General features: G+C 38.2%; 3 protein-coding genes and 1 long non-coding RNA gene across 23 annotated transcripts in view; 2 read left to right on the forward strand and 2 right to left on the reverse strand.

Moving 5' to 3' along the window:
• Positions 1 to 9,356, reverse strand: LOC134870909 (S-adenosylmethionine synthase-like). Its single transcript, XM_063893427.1, has 9 exons — positions 9,116 to 9,356; positions 6,512 to 6,589; positions 6,012 to 6,134; positions 5,775 to 5,887; positions 5,378 to 5,521; positions 3,853 to 4,071; positions 3,309 to 3,491; positions 2,791 to 2,924; positions 1 to 2,034 (listed from the first exon to the last, which is right to left on the reverse strand). Exons 1-9 carry the CDS (start codon positions 9,207 to 9,209, stop codon positions 1,932 to 1,934), a joined length of 1,191 nt encoding a protein of 396 aa, XP_063749497.1. The 5' UTR covers positions 9,210 to 9,356; the 3' UTR covers positions 1 to 1,931.
• LOC134870911 (uncharacterized) lies at positions 7,601 to 17,960 on the forward strand. Its single transcript, XR_010166614.1, has 3 exons — positions 7,601 to 7,856; positions 16,609 to 16,667; positions 17,649 to 17,960. It is a non-coding gene; the product is annotated as an uncharacterized LOC134870911 (long non-coding RNA).
• Positions 11,433 to 16,563, reverse strand: ghrhr2 (growth hormone releasing hormone receptor 2). Its single transcript, XM_063893726.1, has 13 exons — positions 16,373 to 16,563; positions 16,027 to 16,141; positions 15,833 to 15,940; positions 15,122 to 15,237; positions 14,905 to 15,002; positions 14,680 to 14,812; positions 13,994 to 14,147; positions 13,855 to 13,915; positions 13,710 to 13,776; positions 12,521 to 12,612; positions 12,318 to 12,447; positions 11,808 to 11,849; positions 11,433 to 11,705 (listed from the first exon to the last, which is right to left on the reverse strand). Exons 1-13 carry the CDS (start codon positions 16,424 to 16,426, stop codon positions 11,613 to 11,615), a joined length of 1,263 nt encoding a protein of 420 aa, XP_063749796.1. The 5' UTR covers positions 16,427 to 16,563; the 3' UTR covers positions 11,433 to 11,612.
• Positions 17,961 to 20,025: 2,065 nt separating the features above from the next.
• Positions 20,026 to 27,781, forward strand: part of mapta (microtubule-associated protein tau a) — a 31,448-nt gene continuing 23,692 nt past the window's right edge. For all 20 annotated transcript variants that reach the window (XM_063892395.1, XM_063892392.1, XM_063892399.1 and 17 more), the window contains exon 1: positions 20,026 to 20,188. The gene's annotated coding sequence lies outside the window, so the exon portion shown is untranslated. The remainder of the gene's footprint in view (positions 20,189 to 27,781) is intronic.

A 27,781-nucleotide genomic window follows, 5' to 3' on the forward strand; every position in this document is an offset into this window, starting at 1 on the left:
TCTTGTTAAAATGTTTTATTGTTCAAAAGTCATATTTACATCATTTTCCAGGACAAATGACACAGTATTTGTTAAAGGATTGAGATTATGAATAAGAGGTGTGCCACACAAGGTCGCAGATTCACAGGATTATCTCAGGTTTTTTTACTTTTTAAAACAAGTATAGATAACATCTTATCTATTTTAGCAGATGTTTGAAGGTATTGGTGAAATTCTCAGTTTTTATTGTCAAATAATATAAAACAAACAATTGCTGTTCATTTCAAACAACACATGTAAAATGTGGTAATATGTTCAGAATGCAGGTATTGCATTTATTTCATACTAAAAATATGAAGACTTTAGAAAGAATGTAGTTATTTTGATTATCAACTATCTATCAACCTTTTAAAAAAGTATAGGAAGCATTTAGGATTTGTAAAACAGTAAAGTGATAAATCTCTGACATTTGAATCTTCATCTTATTCATCTCGGGATCTTTAATAGTGTCTGAATTCATGATGGCTTAGCACCAAATTACATGAAACCATACATGTACCTCGGAAAACCATGTTAAGGATAGAGGTTTGTGCGTTGATTCCTAAATAAAAAATAAAACAAGCAATGAAAACTATAAATTAAGACCTTTAGAGGCTTAAGATCATCCAGTTTACCGTTAAAACCTGCAGACAACCTACGAGCAAGCTATTTACCAAAACGGAATAATAATCAGCAACAATCTGTAATATCTCCAGCATTTGAAATGTCTTTGGGACATGAATGATGTTTCTCCTCCTCAAATCTCATTTTTGTTTTGTTGTCATTTTGATTAGATCCAGTGTCTGCATATCATTTGTTTGTTTTTTTACCAATAATGTACAAGTTAGAAATAGATATAAAGAAAACATTATCCTCTATTCAGAAGAGTTTAACTTTGTGAAGTCACTTCTTTAAGCTCTAAAGACTCTGAAGCTTTTAAGGCTTAAGACTATCCAACACTTTCAGAAACTGCTTAGAGCCAGCAAATACACGTCAAACTACTATAGTTAAAATATCTAAAGCAATGTTAAGATGCACGCAGCAAAGAAACCCCTCTGATTTACAACTTTTAACAGACTAACATTTTGAAGTTCTTTGGGATATTGCTGTATAACTTCTTTGATATCATCTTTGTTTGGTAGGGAGTGTACGGAAGCCCTGAAATGCAAGCGAGAGAAACAATTCTGGTGATCCAGTTCTTTTTCCTCATCTCAAATATTTTCTCTGCTGTGTTTATCCCTAAACATCAGATTTGGTGGATAAGTTTGGCAAGTTTTACATGCTAACACACTTTACGTATTTTAGGTTCAATGTATAGAAAATAAAACTATAAAATTAGATCAGACTTTAAGATCTGGTCACCGGAAACATTTTTTTCTCACTTGCTGAGGGCTGAGGGGCTTCCATTTGGATCTTGAAAATGGGCCAAAACAGTAAGTTCAGGGTACAGATTTGATTTTGTGCTGGAAAACACAACTTTTAGCACTTACAGTACAGGCTTTAGATCGTCCAGAGTAATACTAAAACCAGCATCGTAAGTATTAAGACATTAGAAGTGTTGAAAACATTTGCATGGCTGCTCTCCCTTCAAATTTGGTCATTCACTTATTCCTTGGCAGAAACAGTTGCAAGCAACCATTTTACGTGTGAAACAAACTGCAGGCATGTGACTGACACTGAATATATGGGACAAAAATACCAAATAGCCTGCTCATATTTCAGGATACTATTGAAGGGTCACAAAGTACAGATGAAACCTCTTCAGCTAGGCCAATCACAGGAGATCATCTGCACCCACCCTGACCCATCCCTCTGATTTTCTCTTACTGGGTTACAGGGTCACATGGACAGCTATCTATACCTCCCTTACACACTCAACCACTCACACACAGACCCACATAGACACAGATACTCTAGAAGTTGAGGTTTTTTGGGACCTCCCAGGGGAACTCCTTCCTGCCAAAATGTCCGTAGCAGGCTGTCTTCTGGTAGATTGGTCTCTTTAGGTCCAGATCTCTGCAAAACAATAAAGATATCATCAGATAATTAATGGTTTAACCCATTTGAAGAACAATCAGAGGTGGAAAGTAACTAAGCACAATAAATAACTGTGTGGAGCAAGGGTATAATGCACTAGCTGTAAAAAGGAGTCAGATTGTATAGAAGTTTAGGAAAGAATTACCTTACTTACTCTCTCGATTTATTAGTTTAGTAAACATTTCCTGACAAGTTAATAGTCTTGAGTACTATTTTAAATTAGGGTACACTATGAAACATGGCTACCTTGTGATCAACATAACTCTAACTTCTTGTTTCTAACTTAATCAAAGTTAATTTTAACACCTAAAAACTTAAACATTTATTTTTTAACAGTCGTTTTTTATTGGCTACACCTTCTCATGTCACTAGTTCATAAAAAACAAAATGTACCTGACTTCTTATGTCATGGTTACGGTACATGTTTAGCAGTTCCAATAAATATCTCCTCTAAACTCCTCAATTTTAATAACCAAAGACAAAAAATGATCAAATATTTCACAAAATAAAGCAGAATTACAGCAAAATCTATAAATTGTAATTTAAGGTTCTTCTTTCATCTCCCTTTAATGATCTCATGACTTTCAGGATTTTCCGTGACCCTTTGAATCCTTCTAATAGAATACTTCTACACTGTGGTATTGCTACATTTACTTCTTCCACAGTCTAGTTACATTTTTAACATCAATCACTTTGAATACACCAACAAAGCACTGTTATCCGTTAAATGCCGACCTGACGATGACGCCGGGTCTGAGGTCAAAGTTTTTCTTGACGATCTGCAGCAAGTCCTTCTCGCTCCGCTGAGAGGAGCCGTAGGTGAAGAGGGAGATGGAGAGAGGGTGGGCCACTCCGATCGCATATGCCACCTAAAAATACAGACAGGAGAAGAATAGATATCAAATCTAATTTTGTGATGGATAAAACATTTTTATGCCAATGATCTGTAGCGTAGATCATGTTCAGAATTAGTTAAGTAAGTTTGACCTTTAACAGCTGAATGGACCACAAGATATAATATTATAAGGACATCCGAACATTCACAACAATTAAGACACAATCACTCAACCAAGTGTAAGACTTTGAAGACTGTGTCCACATACAATACAGTATTCATGGGATTTATCAGCACATTAAATATCTTTCTGTGATTGTGTACTCTGCTCTGTTATTTCTTTTAAGCTTCATGAACAAAGACACGCATTCACTGGAAAAAAAAGCTCTTAGCATTTGGAAGGATTTGTAGTTCTCACCTGCACCAGCACCCTCCTGCAGAGTTTGGCCTTCACCAGAGATTGAGCCACCCAGCGGGCAGCGTAGGCAGCGGAGCGGTCCACTTTGGTGTAGTCCTTCCCAGAGAAAGCCCCTCCACCGTGAGCCCCCCAACCACCGTATGTGTCCACGATGATCTTCCTGCCCGTCACTCCAGCATCGCCCTGACAAAAAATCACCCACAATTTACATTTCCATGTCACACAAACTACTGTTTCCGATGCTCGTGCAAAAATTGTGTAACTGTTCTTCAATCCCAATGTGCAAATAAGTTACATGAATTTAATATGAGATAAGACAAATAAGAGCCTTAAATCCTTGTGCTTTGTAAAGTTCTGTATAGATCTTGTTGATAATATAAAATCTCCAACATTTTTGCCTGTTATATTAGAGTACGGATTTTTTCCCACCTTTTCCTACTTCCAAGGTGCATAAAGTAGAAAAATTGTCTAAAATTACCTCCAGCAGCACTTACAATGTAAACAGAAACATGTTTTGGCTTATGGTCTTCATCTAGACTCTTACCTGCGGGCCACCGATCACAAAGCGTCCGCTGGGCTGCAGGTGGTAGATGGTGTTCTCGTCCAGGTACTTCGAGGGGACCACAGCTTTGATGACCTTTTCCTTCAGGACCTCCTTCTGCTCCTCCAGGCTCACATAGTCGTCGTGCTGCACTGAGATCACCACAGTGTGAACCCTCCTGGGGATCACAGCACCGTTCTCTTGGGTGTAGTGCACGGTCACCTGGTTGGATAGGAGTGGACAGGCTTTAGTTTACTGGAGATATAAGAGAGAAATATAAAACCAACACCAGCTCCCTGCATTTTTTGATTTGGTTTAAGGTATTTTCTTGGCCTTGCACCCTGTTAAATGACACTATCTTTTTATGATCCTGAACCATATGATCCTCCACAGCTGCTTTTTGGGAATGCTATTTTTAGCCATTATGACCCAAAATATAGAAAATGCTTTGAATTGTGATCAGAAACCACATGGCCTTCAAATACTAGCTGTCTGTTTTTAATCTTTAATTTTTCTAAAATATTTCTTCCTTCCTCTTTGTATGTATGTATGTATGTATGTATGTTTTTTTTAAATTATATTTGGGGATTTTTAATGCTGAATTTTAAAGCAATTTCTGCTGGTTTCTTTGCATGAGTAAAACAGTTAATCTACTATACACTATACTATTGTGTCATGTTCATATCGGGATACAAGTCCAGTGTTAAGACATGTTAAGTCATTAGAAATGTCAGCTAGAAGCCAAAAAAAGAAAAGAAAATCTATTGATAACAATACTCTTTTTATATTTGAGACTTTCCAAATGGAGGACTGTACATCGTATGACTGCCAAAAGTGCAGTGAGTTCCAAAGAACCGATTTGATACACGCACAGGCTGAAGCTGGTGGAGGGGTTATTCGAAAGACAGCTCAGATGTTGCATACCAGCGTGCTCTGGTTGCAGCTTCTGGAGGTCACTACCACTGCCCCACCTACTAGTGAGATAAACAAAGTGAAAACCACCGGCTCGACTTACTCTTAAACCTGGATATCTCTTGGTAAGATGTCCAAATTTAACTCTGAATGCTTAGCTTATTTTTTGGAACAGCGTCTGAATTTTAAGAAGGTTATTTAGTGGAATTAGTATTCAGCAGTCAGAAATTATGCAAGAATGATGAGATAGAACTTGTGGAGTAGTTTCAGTAGGAGAGAATGCAAATGTAAAATATCAAAATGGTGCAAAACCAAAAATAAGTTTATGCTATGGTATAGTTTACCTAACAATTCAGACGACTTGGCAATGTTGTTGCACCCGGGTGCAAATAGCATTGTTGACTATAGACACCCGGGTGCAAATAGAATCTGCGTTTGAATAATTTTGCATTGTTTATTTTGGGAAGATAATCTTTACTGTGGAGAATACTTTTGTAGAGTTGGATGGACCGTTTTTGGTTTTACATGCAATGTATGACATTTTACTTATTCACTGATAATTGTTTCACTACTGCAAAAGTCATGGTCATTTTGTCCGTATGCATTTAGATCTTACCTGTGTCTTGGAGTCTGGACGGAGCCAAGGGACGGTCCCGTTACGTCTCAGTTCCGCCATCTTGGAGTTGAGTTTATGTGCGAGGACGACGGTGAGGGGCATGCACTCCTCTGTCTCATCTGTAGCGTACCCAAACATCAGACCCTGTCTCCAGAGGACAAAATATAATAAGTAATGTTGTCATCCATACCTTTGTCTTATCTAGAGTGGCAGAGATCTGTTAACCTAGTAATTCTGTTTACTAAGTATTGTATTTAAGTGTCAATATCTGTGAAAATCTCCATTATTAAAGTGTTTTAAAATAAAAACAAGAGAACCTACAGTATGTGAAAAAACTGACAACAGCATTTGTTCCAATGTTGTGTTGTGTATTTTTTTTTAAAATGTTTCAGATGACCTGGTCTCCAGCTCCAATGTCATTCTCCAGACGATCAATATGAACGCCCTGTGCGATGTCGGGCGACTGCTGCTCAAGGGCCACCAGCACGTTGCAGGTCTTATAGTCAAAGCCTATGAGGTTGACATGCAGAGTTAACTTGCTTAATGTATATATAAAACCTCCTGACGTAATAATATTAACAATGTTAATTTATTTAGGGACATGTGCAGAGATTAAACATTTGGTTCCACTCACCTTTGTCTGAGTTGTCATACCCAATGTTGAGGATGGTTTCTCTTACCACCTTCTGGTAGTCTACGTTGGCTCGGGATGTGATCTCACCACAAAGCAGCACCATGCCGGTTTTACACACTGTCTCTGTTTCAAAGCACAGATATTACAGTGCATTTACATCCTGATAGGATAGAACTGAGCAAATTGTGCTTTTTCCAGCAACATTAAAGTTCTGTTGACATGACAATTCATTTACTTTATCATGTTCAGTTTTTAATACCTATTGTTATTGTTTTGTTTTACTGTTGCCTATTTATCTGTACATTTTTGTAACTGGAACAAGTAACAACCATATTTAGTCAGCAGCAGAAAAGTAAAAGAATAATTTACACATAGGCTATAGTCATGTTGCTTGCTAACATTTGTAGTAAGATAATACTCATGTACTGATATGAGGAAATACAATCCTTTCGTTTTGTGCTTTACTTCCCTCCGCTCGAGAGAATCACATTGTTACTCACCACAGGCAACTTTGGCATCCGGGTCCTGCTTCAGGTGAGCATCCAGCACAGCATCACTGATCTGGTCGCATATCTTATCTGGAAAATAAGAGATTAATTTCATTACATGGATAATTGTTACTATGCTAGGTTGTTTCCTCGTGTGACCTTCTGCTGCACATGTCACACATTTATCATCTGGGCAGAGCCTGAAGTATCATATTTCACTTAACCAGAGGTCTACTCATCACTCCTGTTATGAGCTACAGCTCCAGGAATAGCCCCAGATTGGTGACATGCAAGACTGCAACTCCATTATATTATCAAAGCACTGCCACACTGTGACCAGCTGTACTGAAACACTACCTTTCTGTTACTTCTACTTCAACACATTGCATATTGTACTTTTCCTGCACCACATGTATCTGACAACTTCTTTTTTAACAGCTATTAGAGTTTTCCTTATATTATGTTATAAAATAGGATGCCTTGCTCAGTGCACTTCTGCTGGAATGTGAATTGTTTTAAAACATATTTCTTATATAAACATTATTTTCTAAAACAGTTTAATTTATAAAATATATTTCTAGTGCAGCAATCTGCCTTTATTCTTACCTAAATAAAGACACGTATTAAAGAATTATCTGTCGTTTTAGGATTTGGATTTACAGGACTTCAGAACTAAATTAGAGACATAAATGTCTTTATAATATATAAAACGACTAAGGCTTTTCCAGATTTAACAATAAACACTTCACTTTTTCTTTTTTTAAAGGATTATATTTACTTGGTGGTATTACTAAATCTACTTCAGTGAATAACTTCTGACACCACAGAAAGTTGCAAACATACACATATAAACCAGTGTTCGAAGTAGCCAAACAAATTACAGCAGGCTAAGGTTAAGATGTCGATCTTAACCAAATCTTATTTTGTGCATCTAAACTACAGTCTGTCTGTCTGTCTGTCTGTCTGCACCTATACAGTCCTTGGTTAGCACCTGAGGAGCATCACCTGGCGGGAAAGCAGTGACGCAATTCAAACGCACCGAAAATGACGCATAAGCAACAGGTGCAAGCTAGCGCTAGCTACATGCCCCTTGCTAACATGCTAATGTGCTCATGAAGGATGCTCCTGCACCCACCCCCTACATTTTCTTTGGAAGTTTACTTTCAGTGAGAGACATAATTTATCTTTTGTCACATTAATGTCGTTAATATAAAAATGTGTGACAACTTTAAGGAGCGCAAGGGGACAGAGCTAGCAGGACTTGTTGTATTTGTTTTGAGGATGAACGAGCTGAGAAGCTGAAGCTGGAGCAGAGTAAGGAGGACTTTAAGGTGGACAAGAGAACTACACGAGACAGGTAAGTCCAAATGCAAAGATGTGTGTTGTACTATGGGTGTGTGCAAACAGTGCAGCATATCATTTTTGATTTAATGTGTGCTTTTATGACTTCAGCAGCTGTCGAGTTATGTCTATGCATTTCTGTGTTGTTGACTTGTTGATGTTTAAGTCTGCTGTTAATGTGACAGTTGTATTACCATCTTGTGTCCTAGTTATACTTTGCTGTTATTTAATCCTTTTTTATTGTCAGTAATTATAGAATAAATACGTTTTTTTTCCTAGATTTATTTGTTTTGCTTCGGATATTAGGATTAATGTGGCTGATGCTGTCATGTGTCACCATCAGTTGATATGTTGAGGCACTTTATTTGGTAACCCTGAGAAATTAGTTATATCATAACATCCTTTAGCAGTAGGGTACATTTTACTGACAGTTTACTTTTGTCTTTTTACATAGTAACATATTCCAATACTACAGTTTCCTGTTTTAAAGTCACATGATGAAATGTGATGAGCTGAGTAAAGTTCAACAGTGCCATTCCTATGCAAGAGCTAAAATGATGGTGAGTCAATTAATGGATCAGTCACTGCATGTGTTGCAACAAAGTCCAATGAGACTTGTGGATTCAGCAGAATAGGATTGATATTAGTCCAGTCAATCAAACAGCTGCAGTTCTCTGTCTTTGCACTGGCTTCCTGTGTGTATAAACAGATTGTATGATACTAGTGAGTTCCTGAATGATATAGGACAAGTGCCACATGTTGTTTTGTAATAATTCTGGTTAAAACGTGACTCCTACATGAACAGCTGCAGTTCATCGTGTCAAATGACCAACTGACTCTTGACACTGAGCAAATCTGAACAGCAGGTTTTGTTGAGTCAACTTAATATACTTAGTTTAGTGATGATTAAGTTGAGGTTCAGTTAACTAAGAGTTGAAGCAAAGCGACATTTTAAAATTACCCACAGTTTGCACTTCTTGCAGTTTGATTAAATTCTAAATATCATACAGCTTCCGGTCAAGATTTATCTTTGTTAGAAACTGCAGCATGTTAGAGAATATAATTTAATAGCCACAAAGTCCAGGATCCATGCTCTAAATCAGAGTTGTCTGGCTCTTCAAACTATTTTTTTCCTGGTACATTGCCTCCATGCACCAGTCAGGCTTCTGCATTCCTCAGAGTCATCAATGATCAGTGAAACATAAAAGTGTCGAACACCACTACTCCTGATTCACATCCTGCAGCATCAGCACAGAGAGGGAGTCCTCTACTCACCAGGGTGCCCCTCTCCCACGGACTCCGACGTAAACATGAAGGACCCATCATTAGAATCACCGTGCTCATAGTTCCCATCAGTCGTGCCGTTCATTTTGACTCTTGTGAAAGCTGCCTGATGCGCTGCAGAATGGATAGAACTAGAAAGAGTGATGCTGTGGAGCAGAGAAGCTGTTCTTGTGCTTCTTATTCAAACAGGGGCTGAAAGACGGACAGATAGTGTTGCTGCACTCGAATCTCTCGGTCCCAAGGCAGAGCAGCTGGATAACTCTGCACTATATAAGGCAAAAACAACACACACACACACACACACACATGGGGGGGGGAGGGTGCCATGTGAACCAGTGGGTTAGTCCATTCAGAGGCGAGGAAGGGGAGGTGGGATTCCTTTTTTCTTCTTCTTCTTCTTCTTCTTGGAGAGTCTTTTTTTTTAACTCCTCCCATGCTAAGAGTCCCCACTTAGTCACTTAGTGGATTCATCAAACTCATATTTGTCTCTTTGCAAACTCCTTAATCTGACAATATAAAGTCCGGGTTTTACTTTGCTGCTCTTCCGCGGATTCATTCATGCCTATGCTTTGTTGCTTTATACCTGGGGGCCCCTGAGGTCTCTGATGGGGATCTGTGGCTAAGTACACATGGAGCTATCTGCCAATGGGATTACTCAGAAATGAACTCATACAGGATCAAGTAACTAAGTAGAATTACTCATGTACTGTTCTTAGGTACAGTTGAGAGCTTTAATTACTCTACAAATTTACATTTTTAATACAAAATCTTAATCAGCTGATGAATAATGATGTAATATTATAGATTAAGCTTCCCAGCCATGTTAACAATCATTACATTATATAACATTATTTCAGTAATAAGCCACTTTCCATAATGACTACTTTTTCTTTGGTAGTAGAAAGTATATTTGATGCTATTACTTAGATACTTTTACTTAGGTATGAGTTAGTATGCAGGACTTTAAGTAATATTGTAGTGCTAGTACTTTTATGCAAATAAAAGACCTGAGTATTTCTTTCACCACCGATAAGAACTTTTAATGCAGAACATTTGTTTTATACAAAAAGTATATGAAGTATAGTAGCTTTAGCTTGACTAGCAAAGCTAATGTACAGCTTGCATATAAAAACATAATTAATGACACACTATTTTAATAATATAGCACTGACAGTTAGCAATCTGCATAGTGGCTACTTTAACTTTTTGAAAAAAAAATGCTGCTGATACAACTTGTATTTTAAACATTTTTTGTTAAATTGTGTACTACTTATAATAGTACCTACAAAACCCATGTTTGTTGTTTACCTTCATGATGATATGTTTAAATGTATAATGATAATTATTTGAGTGTCCTGAATGGAAAGGCTGTGTTGCCAACTTGCTGATTCTCTTGCTGGATTCAGGGCCTTGATGATAGTGCAGCTACTTTCATTGGAAGACAGTATCCAGCATTAGGCTGTTTTTTTTTTTTAGTAAGATCAAGTTTACTCCTGCTTTTTTTTTTATGTCAGCTATAAAACGACAAACCCATTTTTGCTTGACATAATCACAGCCAGTAGCACAGAAGCACCCAAAAACAAGACCATAAAGAGGGGTGTATTAATGTTTGCTTTGTTGTGTTGTGCTCTGCTCTGAGAACTTAAATATAATCAGAACCGAAACAAACATTTCCCAAGACATTGAAACCTTCCATGGTCCTCTAATCTTTACGACTGCATGACCTCCTTCTGTTGACACACAGTTTAGCAACAGCTCAGAGTGAAAATAGTATAGATAAAAGTAAGTGCATCAAAAATAAAGCACCAAAAATAATCGTCATGCAGAATAGCCTACTTCAGAAATACATATATAATATTGCTGGATTATAATTATTCATGCATTACTGTATTCATCACTTTAATGTTGCTGCTGATAAAGGGCAAGCTCATTTTAAATGACTTATACTGTTGTGTAGTTTATCCCTAAAATAATGCATCATCATTTATATTTTATTTGATATGATCATCTGACTCAACAAAGTAAAGTAACATAAGCATAATTATAACCGTCAAATGAAGGTGTCGTTTGACCACTAGATGTGAGCCTGATGCTAAATCCCTGATTATGTTAACAGTACTTTGTCTTTGGTCATGAGTTACTCATCTTTGCACATGCTCAGTGCTAAATCAATAATAAAAACGAATGCGTATTTATATCTTGTTTATCATTAGTTGTATTTCAGCATACACAGACATCATAATCATATCCTAGCACATTCTGTGGCACTACTGAGGGCTGAACACATACGAGAGCCAACTGGTGCATGTGGAAACAACCAATATCTCTATACAACAAATGTAATATAAATGAATCAATATTTCATAAAAGAAAATCAGGAAAGACTGATAATGTTAAGGTGAATTAATAAATGGTTTATATGGAAAGAGACACTTTCAACAATTGAGAACTAATAAGCACCAAACAACATACAACATATACTTTAACTTCAGGGGACATATTCTTGTGTTGGAAGATTGATGGCGTTAGTTTCTGTCTCAGGCCACCATCTTCTCAGCATCCTCTGGACTTCTTTTTGGACCTGAAAGATAAAAATGATTCATAATTCTAACGCAGTTGATTCGACATTGAGATGTACAGTAGTTGAGTTGTGAGATTTTAGTTTTTTGAACAAACTTCTTACCTCTCCGTTTAGAAAGCAGTACAATAGAGCAACAATAAAACCCTGGAGCAACAGGAAAAAATCTAAGTTAGGAAAGTTATGTCATTACATGTTATTGTAGGGCTGCAACAAGAAGTATAATGATTGATACCAAATGCATCTCTGTTTGTTGATTATGATATGACAGTTAGTGTACGTAGGTGACAGTTGATAGGAGCCGCTAGCCGGACATAACAAGGCATTTTTAGTATTTTAAGATCAAACGATTTTTAACTATCAAAATGAAAAGAAACTGGTCAATACTGATGTTATCATTTCCCAGTTCATTGGCATGTCTTAACATGCCACGTTTTGTATGGCAAATGGTCCCGAGACAACTTCTGCCATTTTTTAGACCAAACTTTAATCAAGAAAATAATCAGAACAATTATTCAGACAACAAAATATATAATTAGTTGCAGCCCAAATATCTTTTACCAATAGTCCACACATACAGTTTGGTTGAATAGATATATATAATGGATCTGTTACCTGGAAGGAGCCTAAAACTAATTCAAAGTAGAGTCGAGGCCCGACACCCACATGCTCTGGGATCAGAGCAAACACCACGTAGTGAACCCCGAACAGAGGGATGAGCAGCAGGGTGGAGCGCAGCAGCGTCCTGCAGAGGACAGCAGAGGACGCTTTACACACTGACAGAGCAGAGGAAGAGATGTGAGGGTGGAGATTGTTACCTGTACAGCCGGGTCTCACTTTGGTTCACATGTGTGGCCTTTGTCTTCTGAACGATGATCCTACTGATGTTCAGGAAGATTCCGAGGTTTACCTGTGGAGCATTTTATCACACAGTTACTGTAGACTGAATAACGATACAATATTACTATTTTCTCATCATTACAGCAGCTCAATTTGCATCATTGACCATGAATTAGAATGTTAGACAAGAAACAAGGAAACAGGCATTTAAAATAACGTTACAATTACTGAAGACAACATGTTGGAGACCATTTCATGTATATTCAGTCTGAGATTCAGCTCTTTAAAGCTGTGAGACCTGTATCACTGATATTAAACAACATTTGTTTAGTATTTAATGTCTTCTTTAGGAATAATTTCTCCATAAGATCAATATATCCATTAAAAAAATCAGTCTGACAAATCAGCACATTTGATTAAAGGAATGGGTGAAATTTTTAGCCGAGAGTTTGATAAGATCATCGTTCCCACTTTCAGGTAGCTTTAAATATAGAGCTACAGCTAGCAGCCAGTTGCTTAGCATAAAGACTATTAAAAGGGGGAAACGGCTAGCATGGTTCTGTCCAAATATAACAATCCATCTCGAAAGCTCACTCGTTATTCATGTCTGTTTGTTTTGACTGTATATGTGTGATGCCTGTTTTATCTTTTAACATATTTAATAGACATACTGTATATGAATGTGGTATCCATGGGTAGATTCAAATTAAAATACCTATACTTTAACTACATTCAGAGGGAAATATAGGATGTTTTACTCCACTTCATTGAGCTTTATACGTTCTACAAACTAAGTTATGATGTATTTATATAGGTGAAGTTACTCAGCAGCATAACGAACATTTTCCAGCAGTGTTAGTGAATGATTGCATCAATTCATTCATAAAAGTCCAGCCATCCAATAGACAGTTCATACAGTACTGTATTATTCTGGAATGGGCAAACTCTTGAGTACTCCTTTCACCACAGGTGGTATCAATCTTTTCGTCTAGCTCTCGGGATGAAAGCATATAGTATTGTTTCCCCCCAAAATTGAGCTATTTGTTTAATAGGCGATAACTTCTCACTTCCACGCTGCAATAAGGAGACTGTTAAAGTAGGAAATGTTCATAGCTGATCCCTGAATGTAGTTCTTGCTAAAGATATGTGGGCTGAATATGTGCTTACAAAGATGGAGAGCAGGATGGGAATCTTGATTATCCACCATAAACGGCTCTCCAGGTTGTCCCAACACCTGCACATATACAGAAATGACCATCCATGAACATCAAATAATGACATGAAAATCTGAGAGATATTTCACAATACATACCCCTCATCATCAAGCTGATTTTTCAGCAGGGCCCAGATTACAAGAGTCACTGAGGGAGTACCTGTAAAGTCAGACTATCAATCAGCAATACAGGTGAACAAACATTAATACGATCAGGATAAATATAAATACTGCAAACCCCAGCCGATGATGGCGTAGATCCTGAAGAGCTTGGTGGTATGAGTGAAGGTGAAGAGCAGCAGGGACTGCAGGTACAGACCCTCCACCAGCAGCCAGCAGAAGTTAGACAGAACACAGAAGTGGAAGAACGTCACAGCCGCTTTACATCGGAGCTGAGGACAAATGGTGTTCAGAACTCCTTTCTTTGTCCCGCAACGGAGACATTTACAATTTTAGATTACAGAACACATTGTACACAGAACAATTTAAATTCAAATCTAAGCATTTATCTTTCTTTGAAAAAGTGTAATGTGCCTTACATAAATGTATTTTAGAATGTAGGCACATGGCATCTTCTGTTGTAGCATTAAGTATTAACGCACATAAGTATTTATGTTTTGTACATGATGGTTACAAATGATGATCTAATTGTTTTAGAATAGGACCGATTAAATGCAAACTAAATGTGCTTCTGTCAATCGACAACAAAATGATTAGAAACTATTATGACTTAACCCTTTTTTACCATTATGTCTTCTCTTTACATTGCACATATCATTTATACGTACTTTACACTGTGAGCTTTTGCACATATTTGACATATAACTACAAAAGGTAACAAAAAGTTGGCCATAAAAGAAAGATGAACCAATAATAAAAAATACTCTTCACAAAATAAATTAAAACTCCCCCCACTGTTCTTACTGTGGACACGGTGCAGTGGTCCGTGCTCTTGTCTGCAAACAACACGACATCTTTGATGAACACAGCGAGACTCCTGAGCATGAAGCTCACAAACAGGTGGAGGTGGATGTAGTTGCGCGTGCAGAGCAGCCTCCTGAGAGGGGAAATATTGTCACAAACATTTCATTATTAAACTTTAATCACTTGATTTTTCTTTGAGTTGTTCTGATGTGAAAAGGAATTCACCTGAAGCAGCAGAAGAGCAGGACAGCGATGAGGAGAGCAGCCAGAGACGCTCCGTATCCCACGCTGTAGATCAACCTCAGGGTATCAAAGTAGTGTTTCTGGAGCGAAATATGTAATATGTATTAATCAGAGACATAAAGGACTGAGCCTCTGGTTCCCTGCTGGCAAAAGGGATTTGAATAAGATCATCAGGTATACTGAACTCTCTGCACTGTACCTCTTTGCCCATGTCTTCATCTTCTTCCTCCTCTGCCCCCTCATAGTAACAGGCTGTGTAATACGGCACGCTCGCCCCACTCCATCCTCGCTCTGTACACTGCCTCGTGATGAGAACTGTGAGTAATAGGATTCAGGAGATTTTAGAGAGCTAAAAGTGTTGAATGAATAAAAAGTTTAGGCTATCAGGTAACAGAATGACATTACATGCAAGTAATTCAGAGAGAAATTGTGAACTCTTTTTTAAATGCAATATGTCTCTGCTTAAGATGACTGTTTTCAGGCTATATAATAATACTTTTTAAAGGAATACAATGTAAAGAATATTTCTCCAACACTGAATATTCTTCATATTCTTGAAATGAATAAAAATGTGGTATTGTGTGCGGATATAAAATATATAAATATTATACAAATGATTATAATTATCCCACGCAAAGCAGGGAGGACAGTATTCAGACTGTGTACAGAGCGACACCGTGACTCTACATTCAGTTGTTTTAATCATTGTTATTTTAATTACTGCATTATTTATGCCGAAAACGTGTCTTTAGGTTTACGTTTCATTAGTTTAACATCTTTTAACTGATTTTTAATTTCATTAATTGATGCCATTTTTTTTCCATTGTATGGTACTTGTTAGAAGAATTTTTGAAAGGTAAGCTAGACTCTACAGGCTGGATGGTGTCTGTGTGTGATATAGAATGTTTACCTGGAGGAGTTTCTGGCTTCCTTAAGGGCAGAGGACAGTGGACAGAGGCGATCTGTCCTTCAGAGGCAGACGGCCAACAACTCACTCCGTCCCACTCCGTCACACATCCTAAAATTCAAATACGTAATGATCACTGAGAAAATCTTCCTTTTATGCTTTGAATTAGATTTATTTGTATCCCTAGGATCAGTTACCTGCACTGGTATTACTCGGCTGAAGGGAAGCATCAGTGTTCATCTGAAGCTTACACTCATTTTCTTTATTTTGTAGATAAAGAACAATTAAACACTCTGGATGAGTTGACTTCACCTGATAGACAAAAATGTGGGTTAATGTAACTGATTCTCAGATTTCATTAAGATCTACAAAATGTTATCCACAGTAGATCTCATGGTAATACATGTTTCATCCCCCTGCATCACTTAATCCATGGTTGTGCTAAACTATAATTTAGGGACATTCCACAAATACATAAATAATGGTTTATAGTAACTGTTGCAGATTTTGAACAATATTTCCTTTTGAACGTTGCAAACTTACCATGTAGCGTGTGATGATCAGGAGGCAAACGGCAGCACTCAGGCTGAAGTTCATCTTTCAATCATTAAAAAGTGGGGTGAAAAACAAACTGTCGCTCTCCATTAAACAGAAAGTCTGTCGTCCATCATATAAAAACGATCTGCTAAAGGTTTAGTTTTCAAATGGGGTAAAGGGAAGCTGCTTCCTCTGCAGCTGCAGTGATGTGAAGCATTCTTAAACAAACATCTCTGTTAAAGGAGGATGACATCACCTGAGCAGCTTCAAACTGAACAGCAGGAGGAACCCCTGAAACAAGGTGACTTCAATTCACTGCAATATTGATTCTGCACACATGATAACAGACTGCTTTAGAAGAATAGGGTATACATATTTATGTGAAACTTCCCCAGGTGATTACTAAGACAAATGTTTTTTTGTTTTTATCCAAAGTTAACTTTTAGTGAATTAAGGAGAAATGTACAGACACATAGAGACAAAAAAATAAACACTTTATGTAATCAAAGTCTTCCTTCCCCAATTCTTAAAACTGACCATTGCATGACCAAAAGATGTCGGCCAAAGGTTTAAAATCTGCTTTAAATGTATTAGTGTATTCATCCACATGCCATGATTTGTAGTTTATGCAATATTTAAGAGAAAAACACATGCAGTACTACATAGCATGAGGAGTTGTACTGACAACTGATGGTTTTACTGTGAGTACGTATGGAAGACATAAACTGATTGTTTAGTCTGTCATATAACATTCAAACACTCACATTAAACATTTCCCTTTGGGGAACAATTACTTTTATTAATTAATTTGACAAATATTTTCTTGATTCCTCAATTGGTCTATACAATGTCAGGAAAAAGTCAAACACATTTTGTATTAGCATGCATGACACAGTATAGTAAACCATCTACAGAATTATGGGATGAATTCTTGCATCAGTGAGACTCAAACTCATGCTGCAATATCTCCCTCTAGTGTTTGATTGCATACTTGTTTCGGCAGTTTACTACACTTACAGTACTTAAGTTTACTTGAGTATTTTTCATTTGATGCCAATTTACTTCTGCAACATTTTTGTATTTCCCATCTCCATGTTTCTGAGCATCAATTGCTTTTAAATGTAAGTTATCAACCAAAGCATTTTGGTTGTAAGTATGAAAAGAAGTGTAAGTTCCAACATTATTTTGTACAAAACTGATAGTATAAATGCCATTGGATGAGTGGGGTATTTTGTAGTATGAGTTGCTAGGCTATGCTAACTGAGACGGATTCCCACGGCAGCACCTGGCCCACAGTGAACTCTCACCAGGATAAATCCAATCATCTTCAGCCACACAGCTCGTGGCAGCTGTTGCATTAGGCAACTTTCCAAAGAGGAGAAAGGGAGGGAAGGAGGAAAAAGAAAGAAAGAAGGAACAAAGAGCCTTGTCTTGATTATAGCTTCAACATTCCCAAACGACTCGGAGTGTCACTTATTCCACTGAGCCGGACGGTTTCTCGACTTGGTGTAAAAGTTTGCTGTGTGTGTGTGTGTGTGTGTGTGTGTGTGTGTGTGTGTGTGTGTGTGTGTGTGTGTGTGTGTGTGTGTGTGTGTGTGTGTGTGTGTGTGTGTGTGTGTGTGTGTGTGTGTGTGTGTGTGTGTGTGTGTGTGTGTGTGTGTGTGTGTGTGTGTGTGTGTGTGTGTGTGTGTGTGTGTGTGTGTGTGTGTGTGTGTGTGTGTGTGTGTGTGTGTGTGTGTGTGTGATAGTTAGAGGCCAAAGCAAGGCCGGTGAAAGAGCAGCGACACAAGGGTGCACTGTTTAGTCCCCCGCGCCTCCATGTTTTATATGCCAAGACTCGACCTTTGTGTGCCGACTACACCAATCTGGTACTGTAGCTACTGTTCAATGCAGAACTCTCACACCAATAAGTGCACATTTGTTTAAATCTAAAATAAAGCCATTACTTACCCTTTTTATTTCCCCTCACAGAAATAATACTTCACACAAAGTTACCAATGCATATCAGTTTCTCAGTACTTAGAGTGGTGAAGTATCCCAATGTTTTTGTTTTGTTTTTATTGGGGAAAACGTCTTTTAAATTATTGTCAATTATCTTTCTTGGCTTGAAGCAAAATTGAATAAATATGTTTTTATTTTAATTTTAAAAAGTTATGGGTGTTTGCGCATAGCTTTTTCAGACTGCTGCTAATTATTCAGATTTATTCAGATGCAGAAAGATACTTGATCATAGATGGAAAATGTATTCGAACAGCCCAATTCATGTAAAAATATCTGAATAAAAAGCACATTAAAAAATACAACTTCATAAAGTATTGTTAAACATTTGCTTATGTTTTGAAATGGCATATACAGACCATTTCACTAATAATAATATTCATATTATTATTCCCCAACAATGCTTTGACTTTACCTACTAATCACGAATGTCAATTAACAGTGTTTATAAAAACAAGCAAACAAAGCAGTGTCATTTTGCATTGTTTATTATTACTTGGCGCACATTCATCTTTGATGAAGAACACACATTTAATGTTGATTTGTTAAATTCAGCATAAAAGATGAGCTTATATAACTAGAGTTACAAGCCTTCAGCGGAGCCCTGGATTATACCACATATAGCATTTGTTTGTTTAGTTTGGTTTAGATTTTATTGTTGCATAGTCAATATTGTGTTAGTAGCAAAGTATGTCTAGTGTTTATTTGTGATTAATCCAGTTATTGTGTTTGTCCATCCTGTCTGTTAAATGGTTTACCCTGTCAGTATATACAGTACGTTCCTCTTATGTCTGAATTAGGTCGCTGTTCTGGTTTGTTTATGTCACTCACTTATGTTAGTTGCTTTTCAATGACATCATCTCTGTGCTGTGGCCATCTTTGCTTTACCTATTTTCATTTTGGGAATAAATAAAAACAAACTCTTATTTTGAAATCCCAAAAACCTGTGTGTTTCTCTTTGGTTCCTCTCAGGCTATTTTAGCCATATATCCTCCCATGTGCTGTTGGAATCTATTAATAACATCAAACATATTTGCTGTCAACTAATATCACAATTATTTTTAATTCAGACATGTGGTCCTGTAAAAACACAAAATACAAACAGTAAGGTAAGATAACAAATCGACACATTCTTAATATGCTGGAAACATTAAACACTAATAATAATAATAATAATAATAATATATCCTAATGTTCGTGTAATATAATGATAATAATAATAATAATAAATAAACAACATTAATACCAATACAAATATTATTATTATTCATTAATTGATATATCTCAATCCACCACAATGTATGTACAGAGTGTTCAGTGTTATCTAAAGGGAGCAACAGGAATATATATATTTCTATTTTAGTAAGCATTAATTATGCAACGTTGTTATGTTATTGCACATTCTTTCTTCTTATGTTTATGTAATTATTTATGTTTCATTTTTTATTTTATTCCAAAATATCACAAAACCCATGTACCCCCAGGATTAGTAAAGCTATGATTTAAAAAAAGAACGTTTTTTATTTTTATGCATGGACCTTGTTTAATAATTTTAAATGAACCTGGTTTAAAAAATACATAACATATGAACTTGCTGTTTTATTTTATTTTATTGTTGTATTTTAGAAATAAATGCAATGCTAAATAAGCACTGTTTTAAGAGCTTGTGTTGCAGCTCTTTGTGTGCAGCAGCAGGTTGCATTTCAGCACAGCCAGCCCTCTGCTACACAGCGCCCCCTCTGGCCAGCCGCTGCACCGCGAGGAGAAGCTGTGAGCCCGGTGAGCGACTGCTGCTGAAGACACAACACTGCTGTCTGCACTCAGGTAAGAATAACGCCGACATATTTCCTTTACTTCACCGACACAATGCCCGGCAACTACACCGTAACATCGCAGCGAGTCGCAGACCAACGCTGCTTCGTAATTCTCCATCGGCATTCGTCTTGTCACTTAATATTTTTTGCATGAGGTGGGAGAGGTTGGGCCTCTGAGCGTTTACACGTCTAGAAATATCATGCACTTGATTACAATGCATTTTTCTATCATCGTATGGCAGCAGACACCCTCCTGCAGTTGCTTATTTTGGTGGGTTTTTTCTTTCTTCACATTTTAATCATGTGCGATCTCCATCGATTCCCAATCTACAATAAACAGAGAAACGTGTTTTTGTTGCAGCCATCAAATCCCCAGGAGCCTCCTCCTGTTTTCCTCCTCATTCCGTGCAAAAACAAAAATGTCTCCATCATCCTCTTCTCGCAGGTCCTCCTCTCGCTCCAGCCGCACGGAGATCGCCTTTGCGCGCTGTTTCAAGACTGATCTGTCAGAATACTTATAATCTCATTATTTACGGATCCCAGGGGGACAGTAATGCAGTGTTATTTCTTTTTTATATAGTCAAATTCAGCTGCTTCGTTTCTTTGTGTCTCCTGGTTTGATCTGATTGTAGCTTGCTTTCTTTTCGCTCCCGTTTTTCTGGATCTTTCTCCTCTTTCTTGCATCTCAGGGCCTAAACGGTGTCTAGCATCGCTGTATGTGCACAAGACAGCCCTTTTTATGCTATAATCCGGAATCTAAAGCAATGCACAAACAACCCCCCTATGGTGTTTTGCAATCATGTATGTATGTTCATTTTACTACCTTTTTAATAGAGCAAATTCTGTTGGGAATTGGCAATGATGCTGCGCCTGTGCGCAAATGCCAAGCCCATTTTTCATTTGATCAACAGTGGAGAGTGCGCACAGCAGCGCAATGAGCCAGGCTGCTTATGTGCCACATATGGGCTCTTCGTTAATCCGTACGGGGTCAATGGACAGGATCTGATGGCATAGTAAGGTGCATAGGAAGCTTTTCACCATGAAAAACAATGAGGCTTAATGCTCTGTTTGCATGTGAGTGATAGCACTGTGCATGGATTTTGTTGGAGTGAGTCTCTTTCTTCGCCACAGACACACCTCTGTCCATCCTCATGGGAAGAGCCAGTTTCTTGTTACATTGATTTGTGCTAGAAGGAAGGGAGGGGTAAGTGGGCATGTCCTTGTGTGTAACCGCAGCTGAAAGCTATTCCAGCAGGCCAAATGAGGAATGAAAGATCTCAGAGTCATTTTGTTAATGTGTGGAGAGAATTGCTTTCTGCAAGTTTCTGCACCTCTTTGAAATGATTTGTTACTGGAAAGATGTGCTGGTGTGAGGTTGGACATCTACATGGACCCCTCCCTCCCTGCTGAAGTTGTAGTTTAAATTAAAGGATGGGTTCAGAGTCTTTCTAATGTGTCGCTTGCCTGTACAGTATGTACCCTGATAATTAATACTGGCCATGCAGGGTGTCAGAATATCTATACCGAAGGAGCCCGGTTATGCTTATTTTCAGGCTTCATATTAGTATTCTGTGCTTCTACTATGACATTTTTCCATGCTTTAATGTTCAAAAAGCTCTTTATTTTTCTCATACTGTCTGTGCTGCAGCACCTTTTTTCACCCTCTGTCTGAACCCAGTCTTCTCTGATTAGAGGAACTCCCTATGGAAGTCTTTTGCAAACCATTTATATGCACAAAATCCTATATAACACACTACAGGGAAGGGAAACCCAACCCCTTTTGGTTGGAAAGTTGAACACTTAGTATTGGTATTATAACATGTCATATAGCTTTTATACAGAGTAACTTATATACACATCAGTATCATAGCCAAACCAACAGGAGCAATTTGGGGTTAAGTGTCTTGCCCAAGGACACTTTGACATGTTTACTGCAGGGGCTGGGGATTGAACCACTGACCTCTGATTGGTAGATGCCCATTTATCCCACAAGCCACCCCTATCACCTGTCTCTAATAAATGTAAGAGCATTCTGAAAATCATGTCTCTCAGAATACATTAAAGATGCAGGTGCTTGTAAGTATTCCAGGCCTTTTAATTAAAACAATCCCTGTTCTGATTTTGGCCGCTGACTTCATCGAGTCATCAGCTTCAGAGACCTTTCCTGAGCGCCAGGCGTTGTGAAATGAGTCCAAACTGAAGAGCTCCATTTAGCAAAGACTGACGCGCTGCCTGCCTCGTGTTGGCCCGAGACCAGAGGTGACCTCAACCCGCCTGAGGAGCCTCGGCCTGAGGAGCCTTGGCCTGATGAGCTTATGCTGGCAAAACCAACAACATCACTCAAGTTACTTCTGTACATCCAGATTTTATAAAACAAAAAGGTTAGACTCAAATATCTGCTTCAGAGCATATCATTAAAAAAAGTATTCTTTTAAACAAAACTACAAAAAGGTGCTCATAGATGTTCAGATTTCCTGCTAGTCTTCTTATTAATTAATGTAAAGCAAATATATATTGAATTCTGAACAAACAAAGTAAAACAATTTCAAATCTTTGGAAATGTTGAAGCTATTTTCTGATTTGTTTGATTGTGAAAACAATACCTGATAATGAGTTCGCTGAATCTCAAATTTGCTTCCTCTGGGGTCTTTTTTTGGACTCATCATTATTCTCTTCATACAATGTTTTTTTAATCCCAGTTTTGTGAAGTCATGTGTATCTCCAACAAAACAAAACACTTCTCCTTTTTGCACAAGTTCATTCAGTCAGGTGTTCATTCAGAAAGAGGATGAGTGTGTCAGGGTTGTAAAAGTCTGCTGAAAGAAGCCGCTCTGACGTCTTTCCGATTGCACTGTCTTGTTAAGGAGAAGAAGAAATGCCACAGCTGGCTCTAAACCGCATTCTTCTTCGCAGTTAATTGGCACCATGCTGAGGGAGGATGGTTCATTTCCCAAGTAGACGAGTGTGTGTGTGTGTTTGTGTGAGTGTGTGTGTCTTGTATACATATTGAAGCATCCAGCAGCTGGAGATGAGTTAACGCTCTGCACCATGACAACCCAAGAATAATTGCGCATATTCTAAATTCCTTACCGAGGGATTTTAGTGTTGTGGTTTGTCTTTTACTAACTTGAAAGGAAAGTCTTGTTTTGATTTTGTTCCACGTGTCTTGTCTTCAGAGCCTGACAGGAGGATGTGTGGAAAGGTAGCAGGGTGTGGTTAACATCCTGGAGGTATGAAAACAAAGGTAGAAACTATATTGGCATTTGGTAAGCACACAGTCAGTCAAGGCCAACGATGCGTTAAATGCTTCTTGAATGGTCCAATTTTTGATTTGGGAATTCATTCTTCTGTCTTTAGTTTCTTTACGAGCTTGTGATGCGAAAACAACCTGGATGCTAAAAAGACGATGTGTAGTATAATTTCTTTGGAGCATTAAGTTGGGTATTCAAAGACATAAATCACCGAAAAAAGACAAAATCTATGAAAAACAACACCTTTGAACTCTAAACCGCACATTATCAATAAAGCAGCTCTGAAAAGGTGGTTATGGACAGATTGGTGTAGTCATGGCCATTTTGTATTATTCTGAAACCACATGAATGCAGCAAACATGTCTTATCTGGCAAAGATTACATTGATTAAACATAATGCATGTATAAAGATTTGGATCCTCTCCAAATTGTACTGGATTGGTCTTTGGTCCATGCTACACCCTTCCACCAAATTTCAGTTTTTAAATGATATTTGCAGTACCCAGCCAAAATAATAACCTTATTGGTTAATAAACAGAGAATTGGCGAGTTAGCAAGCGGCCATGTGCTTGCCGGTCCTGCAAGATGTTTCCCCTCCGGTGTTTAGAGATGGAGGGCAAAATGGAAACAGGCCCCACCTTCAGCCGCTCCGCCGCAGGCCCGGGCCCACATCATAGGAAGGTGGAGTCAGTCTGAGGCTGCTGGAGGCTGAGAACACAGAGAGAGGGAATGATGGAGGAAAGTAGGTCAGAGATACAGAAGCAGCCAAGCATGAGAGCAGCATCCTCGTCTCAGCTGAGCTACACGCAGCGCTGCACGGTGGCGGATGCCTTTGTTTCTGGGTTAGATCTGTTTTAGCACGGAAATAATTACATGATGAATAAATTGGCATGAAATGAATCGACAAAATGCTAAATATTCCCTCCTCCTAGCTGCTCAATGTGAGGATATGCTGCTTGTCTCTGTAATGTCGATGTAAATGCAGCATCTCAATTTTTCTGACTGCTGGTCAGACAGAATAAATTTCAAAGACCTCAACTAGTAATGGTTTTGACATTTAGTAAATCAACCCCCCTTCCCTTGGTTTCAGTTATGCCATACATGCAACGCCTGATTATAGATGACATTTTCAGGCATCTGGTTTGATCTGTCTGAAACCCCAAAGATATTTTGAGTTTCCAGTAATGTAAAATACAGGAAAAAAGCAGCTAGTTCTCCAATTCTAGAAGGGGAAATTACAGAATATTGGTCATTTTATTTGGTTTGATAGAATTAACAATCAATTACTAAAATGTATTGTCAATAAGTTAACTGTAAACTATTTTCAGTTCGGAATAAAGCGTTTAGCAAAAGGGTTTTGACAATAGATTAATAATTGTTATCATTTTTCAACCAAAAATACCCCAACTGTCTGTCTTTAGTCTCCGAAATGTAAGGATTTCCCTTTTTTCTCTTGTTAATCTGATAGTAAACTGAATTTCTTTGGGTTTTGGACTTTTTTGTTTAGCCTAACTAGCAATTTTGCAGACGCCACTTTTGAAATTGGGTTACTGTTGCTCTAGGGAATTGCAAAAGACAGATTTAAAAAAGGAAAAAAAAGGTTTTCAAACTGTAAGCACCACAGCCCAGGATTATTTTCTTTTTTAGCCCTAATTAGGGTCAAGCTACAGAAACAATGCTGGTTTGTCAGAAGACATTATACAGCATTTCCTTCTCAAACTACAAAACAAATGTGACGTGTAAAACTAGATTGTGTTAAATTAAAATGAGCATGCTAATTTCCTTTGGCATTTCTACTAGTACTTTTTACTGTCTGTTTGAATATCCTGTAGTCACCCTCTGTCTGAAATGCTTAATTTAAGCACTGTCTCTTTAAAATCCAGACACAACACACAGAGCACCTTTAGAATTTGTATAACTAGACTTCTTTTTAACTAGCTTTACTGAGGATTCACAAAGATGGCCAATTCATTGGAATGCTTTAGAAACCGGAGCTCTTAAAAACTTACATTTAAGTAAATACACTCCCAGTGGAATCACATTTCACAGGATAGTCAACATTATTCCTTTCAATACATTTTAAATACTTGACTTGATTCTCTACAGGGATTGTAAGGGCATTTCATATCTGTGAATGTTTGACAAGAGATTCCTCTTGAAGGTGAATATTTGGTGTATGGTTTTTACATGCCTTTCCCCTGAATATACACTCCTTTTTCGAAGAGTAATGCATTGAACAGCACATTAACTATAAGCACCTCTGAGCTCATAGCATGGCGCTATCTGTGTCAGTGCTTCCCCCGAGTATAAACAAGTCTGCTCTGATTGGCCAGTGTCCTCTGCGTTTCTGCACTGTCATTCGACCAGTAAATGACGCTGTTCCGGCACTTTCTACCTATAGATAGTAGAGTTGTGACATTACAACCTTGCAGAAATCCGAACGGTTCGTTTAAAGGCACGGTGTGTCTGCATGTCATCGTACATCGTGCATTTTGATACGTCCACAGTATTTCACTACCAGTCAAACCTGCTTTATATTAAAAAAGACACAAAAATCTTTAAGATACATCAACACTATGCCCCATTTCACTGCATAACAGCACACAGTTTCAGACTGCATGTCCTTCTGCATGCACTGTGCTCCTTGAGCTGTGTCAACATCCCTGTTGACCAAGCTCCTTGCAGAGCCTTCTTAGTGGGTTCGCTCGGGAGCCTTGGGCCTGTGCCAAGATTCCATTTTCACACGCCCCTGAGAGGAACAAGCTGCATCAGCAGACCTTCGAGCCTTTTCCCCCTCATGAAGCTGCGACAAAGACCGCTGTCATGTTCCCTTTCTGCAGCAGGTGAAATGTATGTGCTTGTTTTAACCTAGAGCAAATCATGACACAACGAGAGACGGACGTGTTGATTAAATACAAGCGTCAGTACATATCCCATAAAAAAGTCAACTCAGCGTAGTGTTTACCACCTGTCCCCTGTAATATAACCACACTTCAAATGGACCTAATTCACTGTGTACATATATTTATCTAAAGGATGGAGTTCCTATCCGCCTTGAGTTTGTTTGCTCTCGAACCGTCAGAGCTCCCGGATGCAGAGTGAGCGCTCCTCAGAGTGGATTGTCTTTGTTGGCAAGTGTGCAGCTTTCTTGTTGTTTGGATTCTGTCATGTGTAATGCTACAATGGCAGATTTGTCCTGGAGCACTGAGAGTACACTATTCATTTGGATTTCTAAGGCACACACAAACATCGCTCTAGCGTTTATAAGATATTGTAAGCTCTTTTTTAAAAAATGCATTTTTCAAGTTTAAGTTGATGTTTTTTTACTGTTTTCCTTATTGTCAATAAATCCCACTAAAAGACAAAAAACAGCAATTTCTCAGCTTGACCCCCCAATCTTATGTCACTCAGCTCTAAGCCAAGCCTTGTTCCAGACCGATGAATGGCTGCCTAGATCTCCGATTATTTCAGTGAATCAAGTAACTGTATGTCTGGTGTTTCAACCATTTAGAAAAACCAGCAGAGCCTATCAGAGCTTTGCGCGCAGGATTAAGAATGGGGACGTTGTGTTCCTGCGCCAGTGCCAGAAAAATTAGGAAGGGCACGGCCAAGAAAATGGGGGCAAGCAAGGAAGAGATCGATACAGCTGTACAGGTTGTGGGACATTATTTCTGCTATGCTACTAACAAGCACTGCTTCTCTGTCGACTGACAATGACGTTAGCGCGACAGATATGTAGCTTGCTTCTGATTGGATAGTTATTATCAAAAGAAAGAGACGTTTTTCTAGTCAGGTTGTCTGGTGGCCACTTTCTCCCATTCATACTGTTTGTGCTGCATGTGGGACATTGTTTAGACATCCAAGGTCAGGAGATATGAATGTACACAGAGGGAAGGTCACATAGCTGAGCCAAGTGTGCCTTTTGGAGTAGCTTTTACTGTGGGGAGTAACCACGGCAACAGTTGAGGCATTGCCGCCTGTAAAAAGGAAGTTGCATCACTGCATGGTGGCAAGCCTAAAGAAGGCCAATGGTGGGAAAAAGTACTCCTTTACATAAAGGAAAAGACCAATTCAACCCTGAAGTTAGAAATCCCGCATTTAAAATGAAGTATTATCACATGATATAATGTACTTTCAAAGTATATAAAGGTGCTGACATATTTCTGCTGTGACTTGCATGACATATTTACACCACTTTTAATGACTTTTGAAGCGTATTTGCAATCGATCTAAGGTAAGGCTATAGACGAACAACATCATCACTGCCAAGCTAAAGGTGGCTAATGTTCGACATGACGACGTTTGTAGTCTCAGTTAGTCACTTGTTAGCAACCGCCATTTTCCTGACACAT

The sequence above is a fragment of the Eleginops maclovinus genome, chromosome 10 (genome assembly GCF_036324505.1).
Source record: "Eleginops maclovinus isolate JMC-PN-2008 ecotype Puerto Natales chromosome 10, JC_Emac_rtc_rv5, whole genome shotgun sequence".
In the NCBI taxonomy this organism is placed as follows: Eukaryota; Metazoa; Chordata; class Actinopteri; order Perciformes; family Eleginopidae; genus Eleginops; species Eleginops maclovinus.

Bases quoted from the DNA above. Each gene is read 5' to 3' on its own strand.
- LOC134870909 (XM_063893427.1), bottom strand. From the start codon at position 9,209: ATGAACGGCACGACTGATGGGAACTATGAGCACGGTGATTCTAATGAT. The intron at 5,888-6,011 runs GTGAGTGGAACC...TCAACCTCATAG, and splicing joins GTATGACAACTCAGACAAAG to GCTTTGACTATAAGACCTGC. The intron at 2,925-3,308 runs GTGAGAACTACA...CTGTATTTTTAG, and splicing joins GCAGGAGGGTGCTGGTGCAG to GTGGCATATGCGATCGGAGT.
- ghrhr2 (XM_063893726.1), bottom strand. From the start codon at position 16,426: ATGAACTTCAGCCTGAGTGCTGCCGTTTGCCTCCTGATCATCACACGC. The intron at 16,142-16,372 runs GTAAGTTTGCAA...TTTGTCTATCAG, and splicing joins TGATCATCACACGCTACATG to GTGAAGTCAACTCATCCAGA. The intron at 15,003-15,121 runs GTACAGTGCAGA...ATTTCGCTCCAG, and splicing joins ATGAAGACATGGGCAAAGAG to AAACACTACTTTGATACCCT.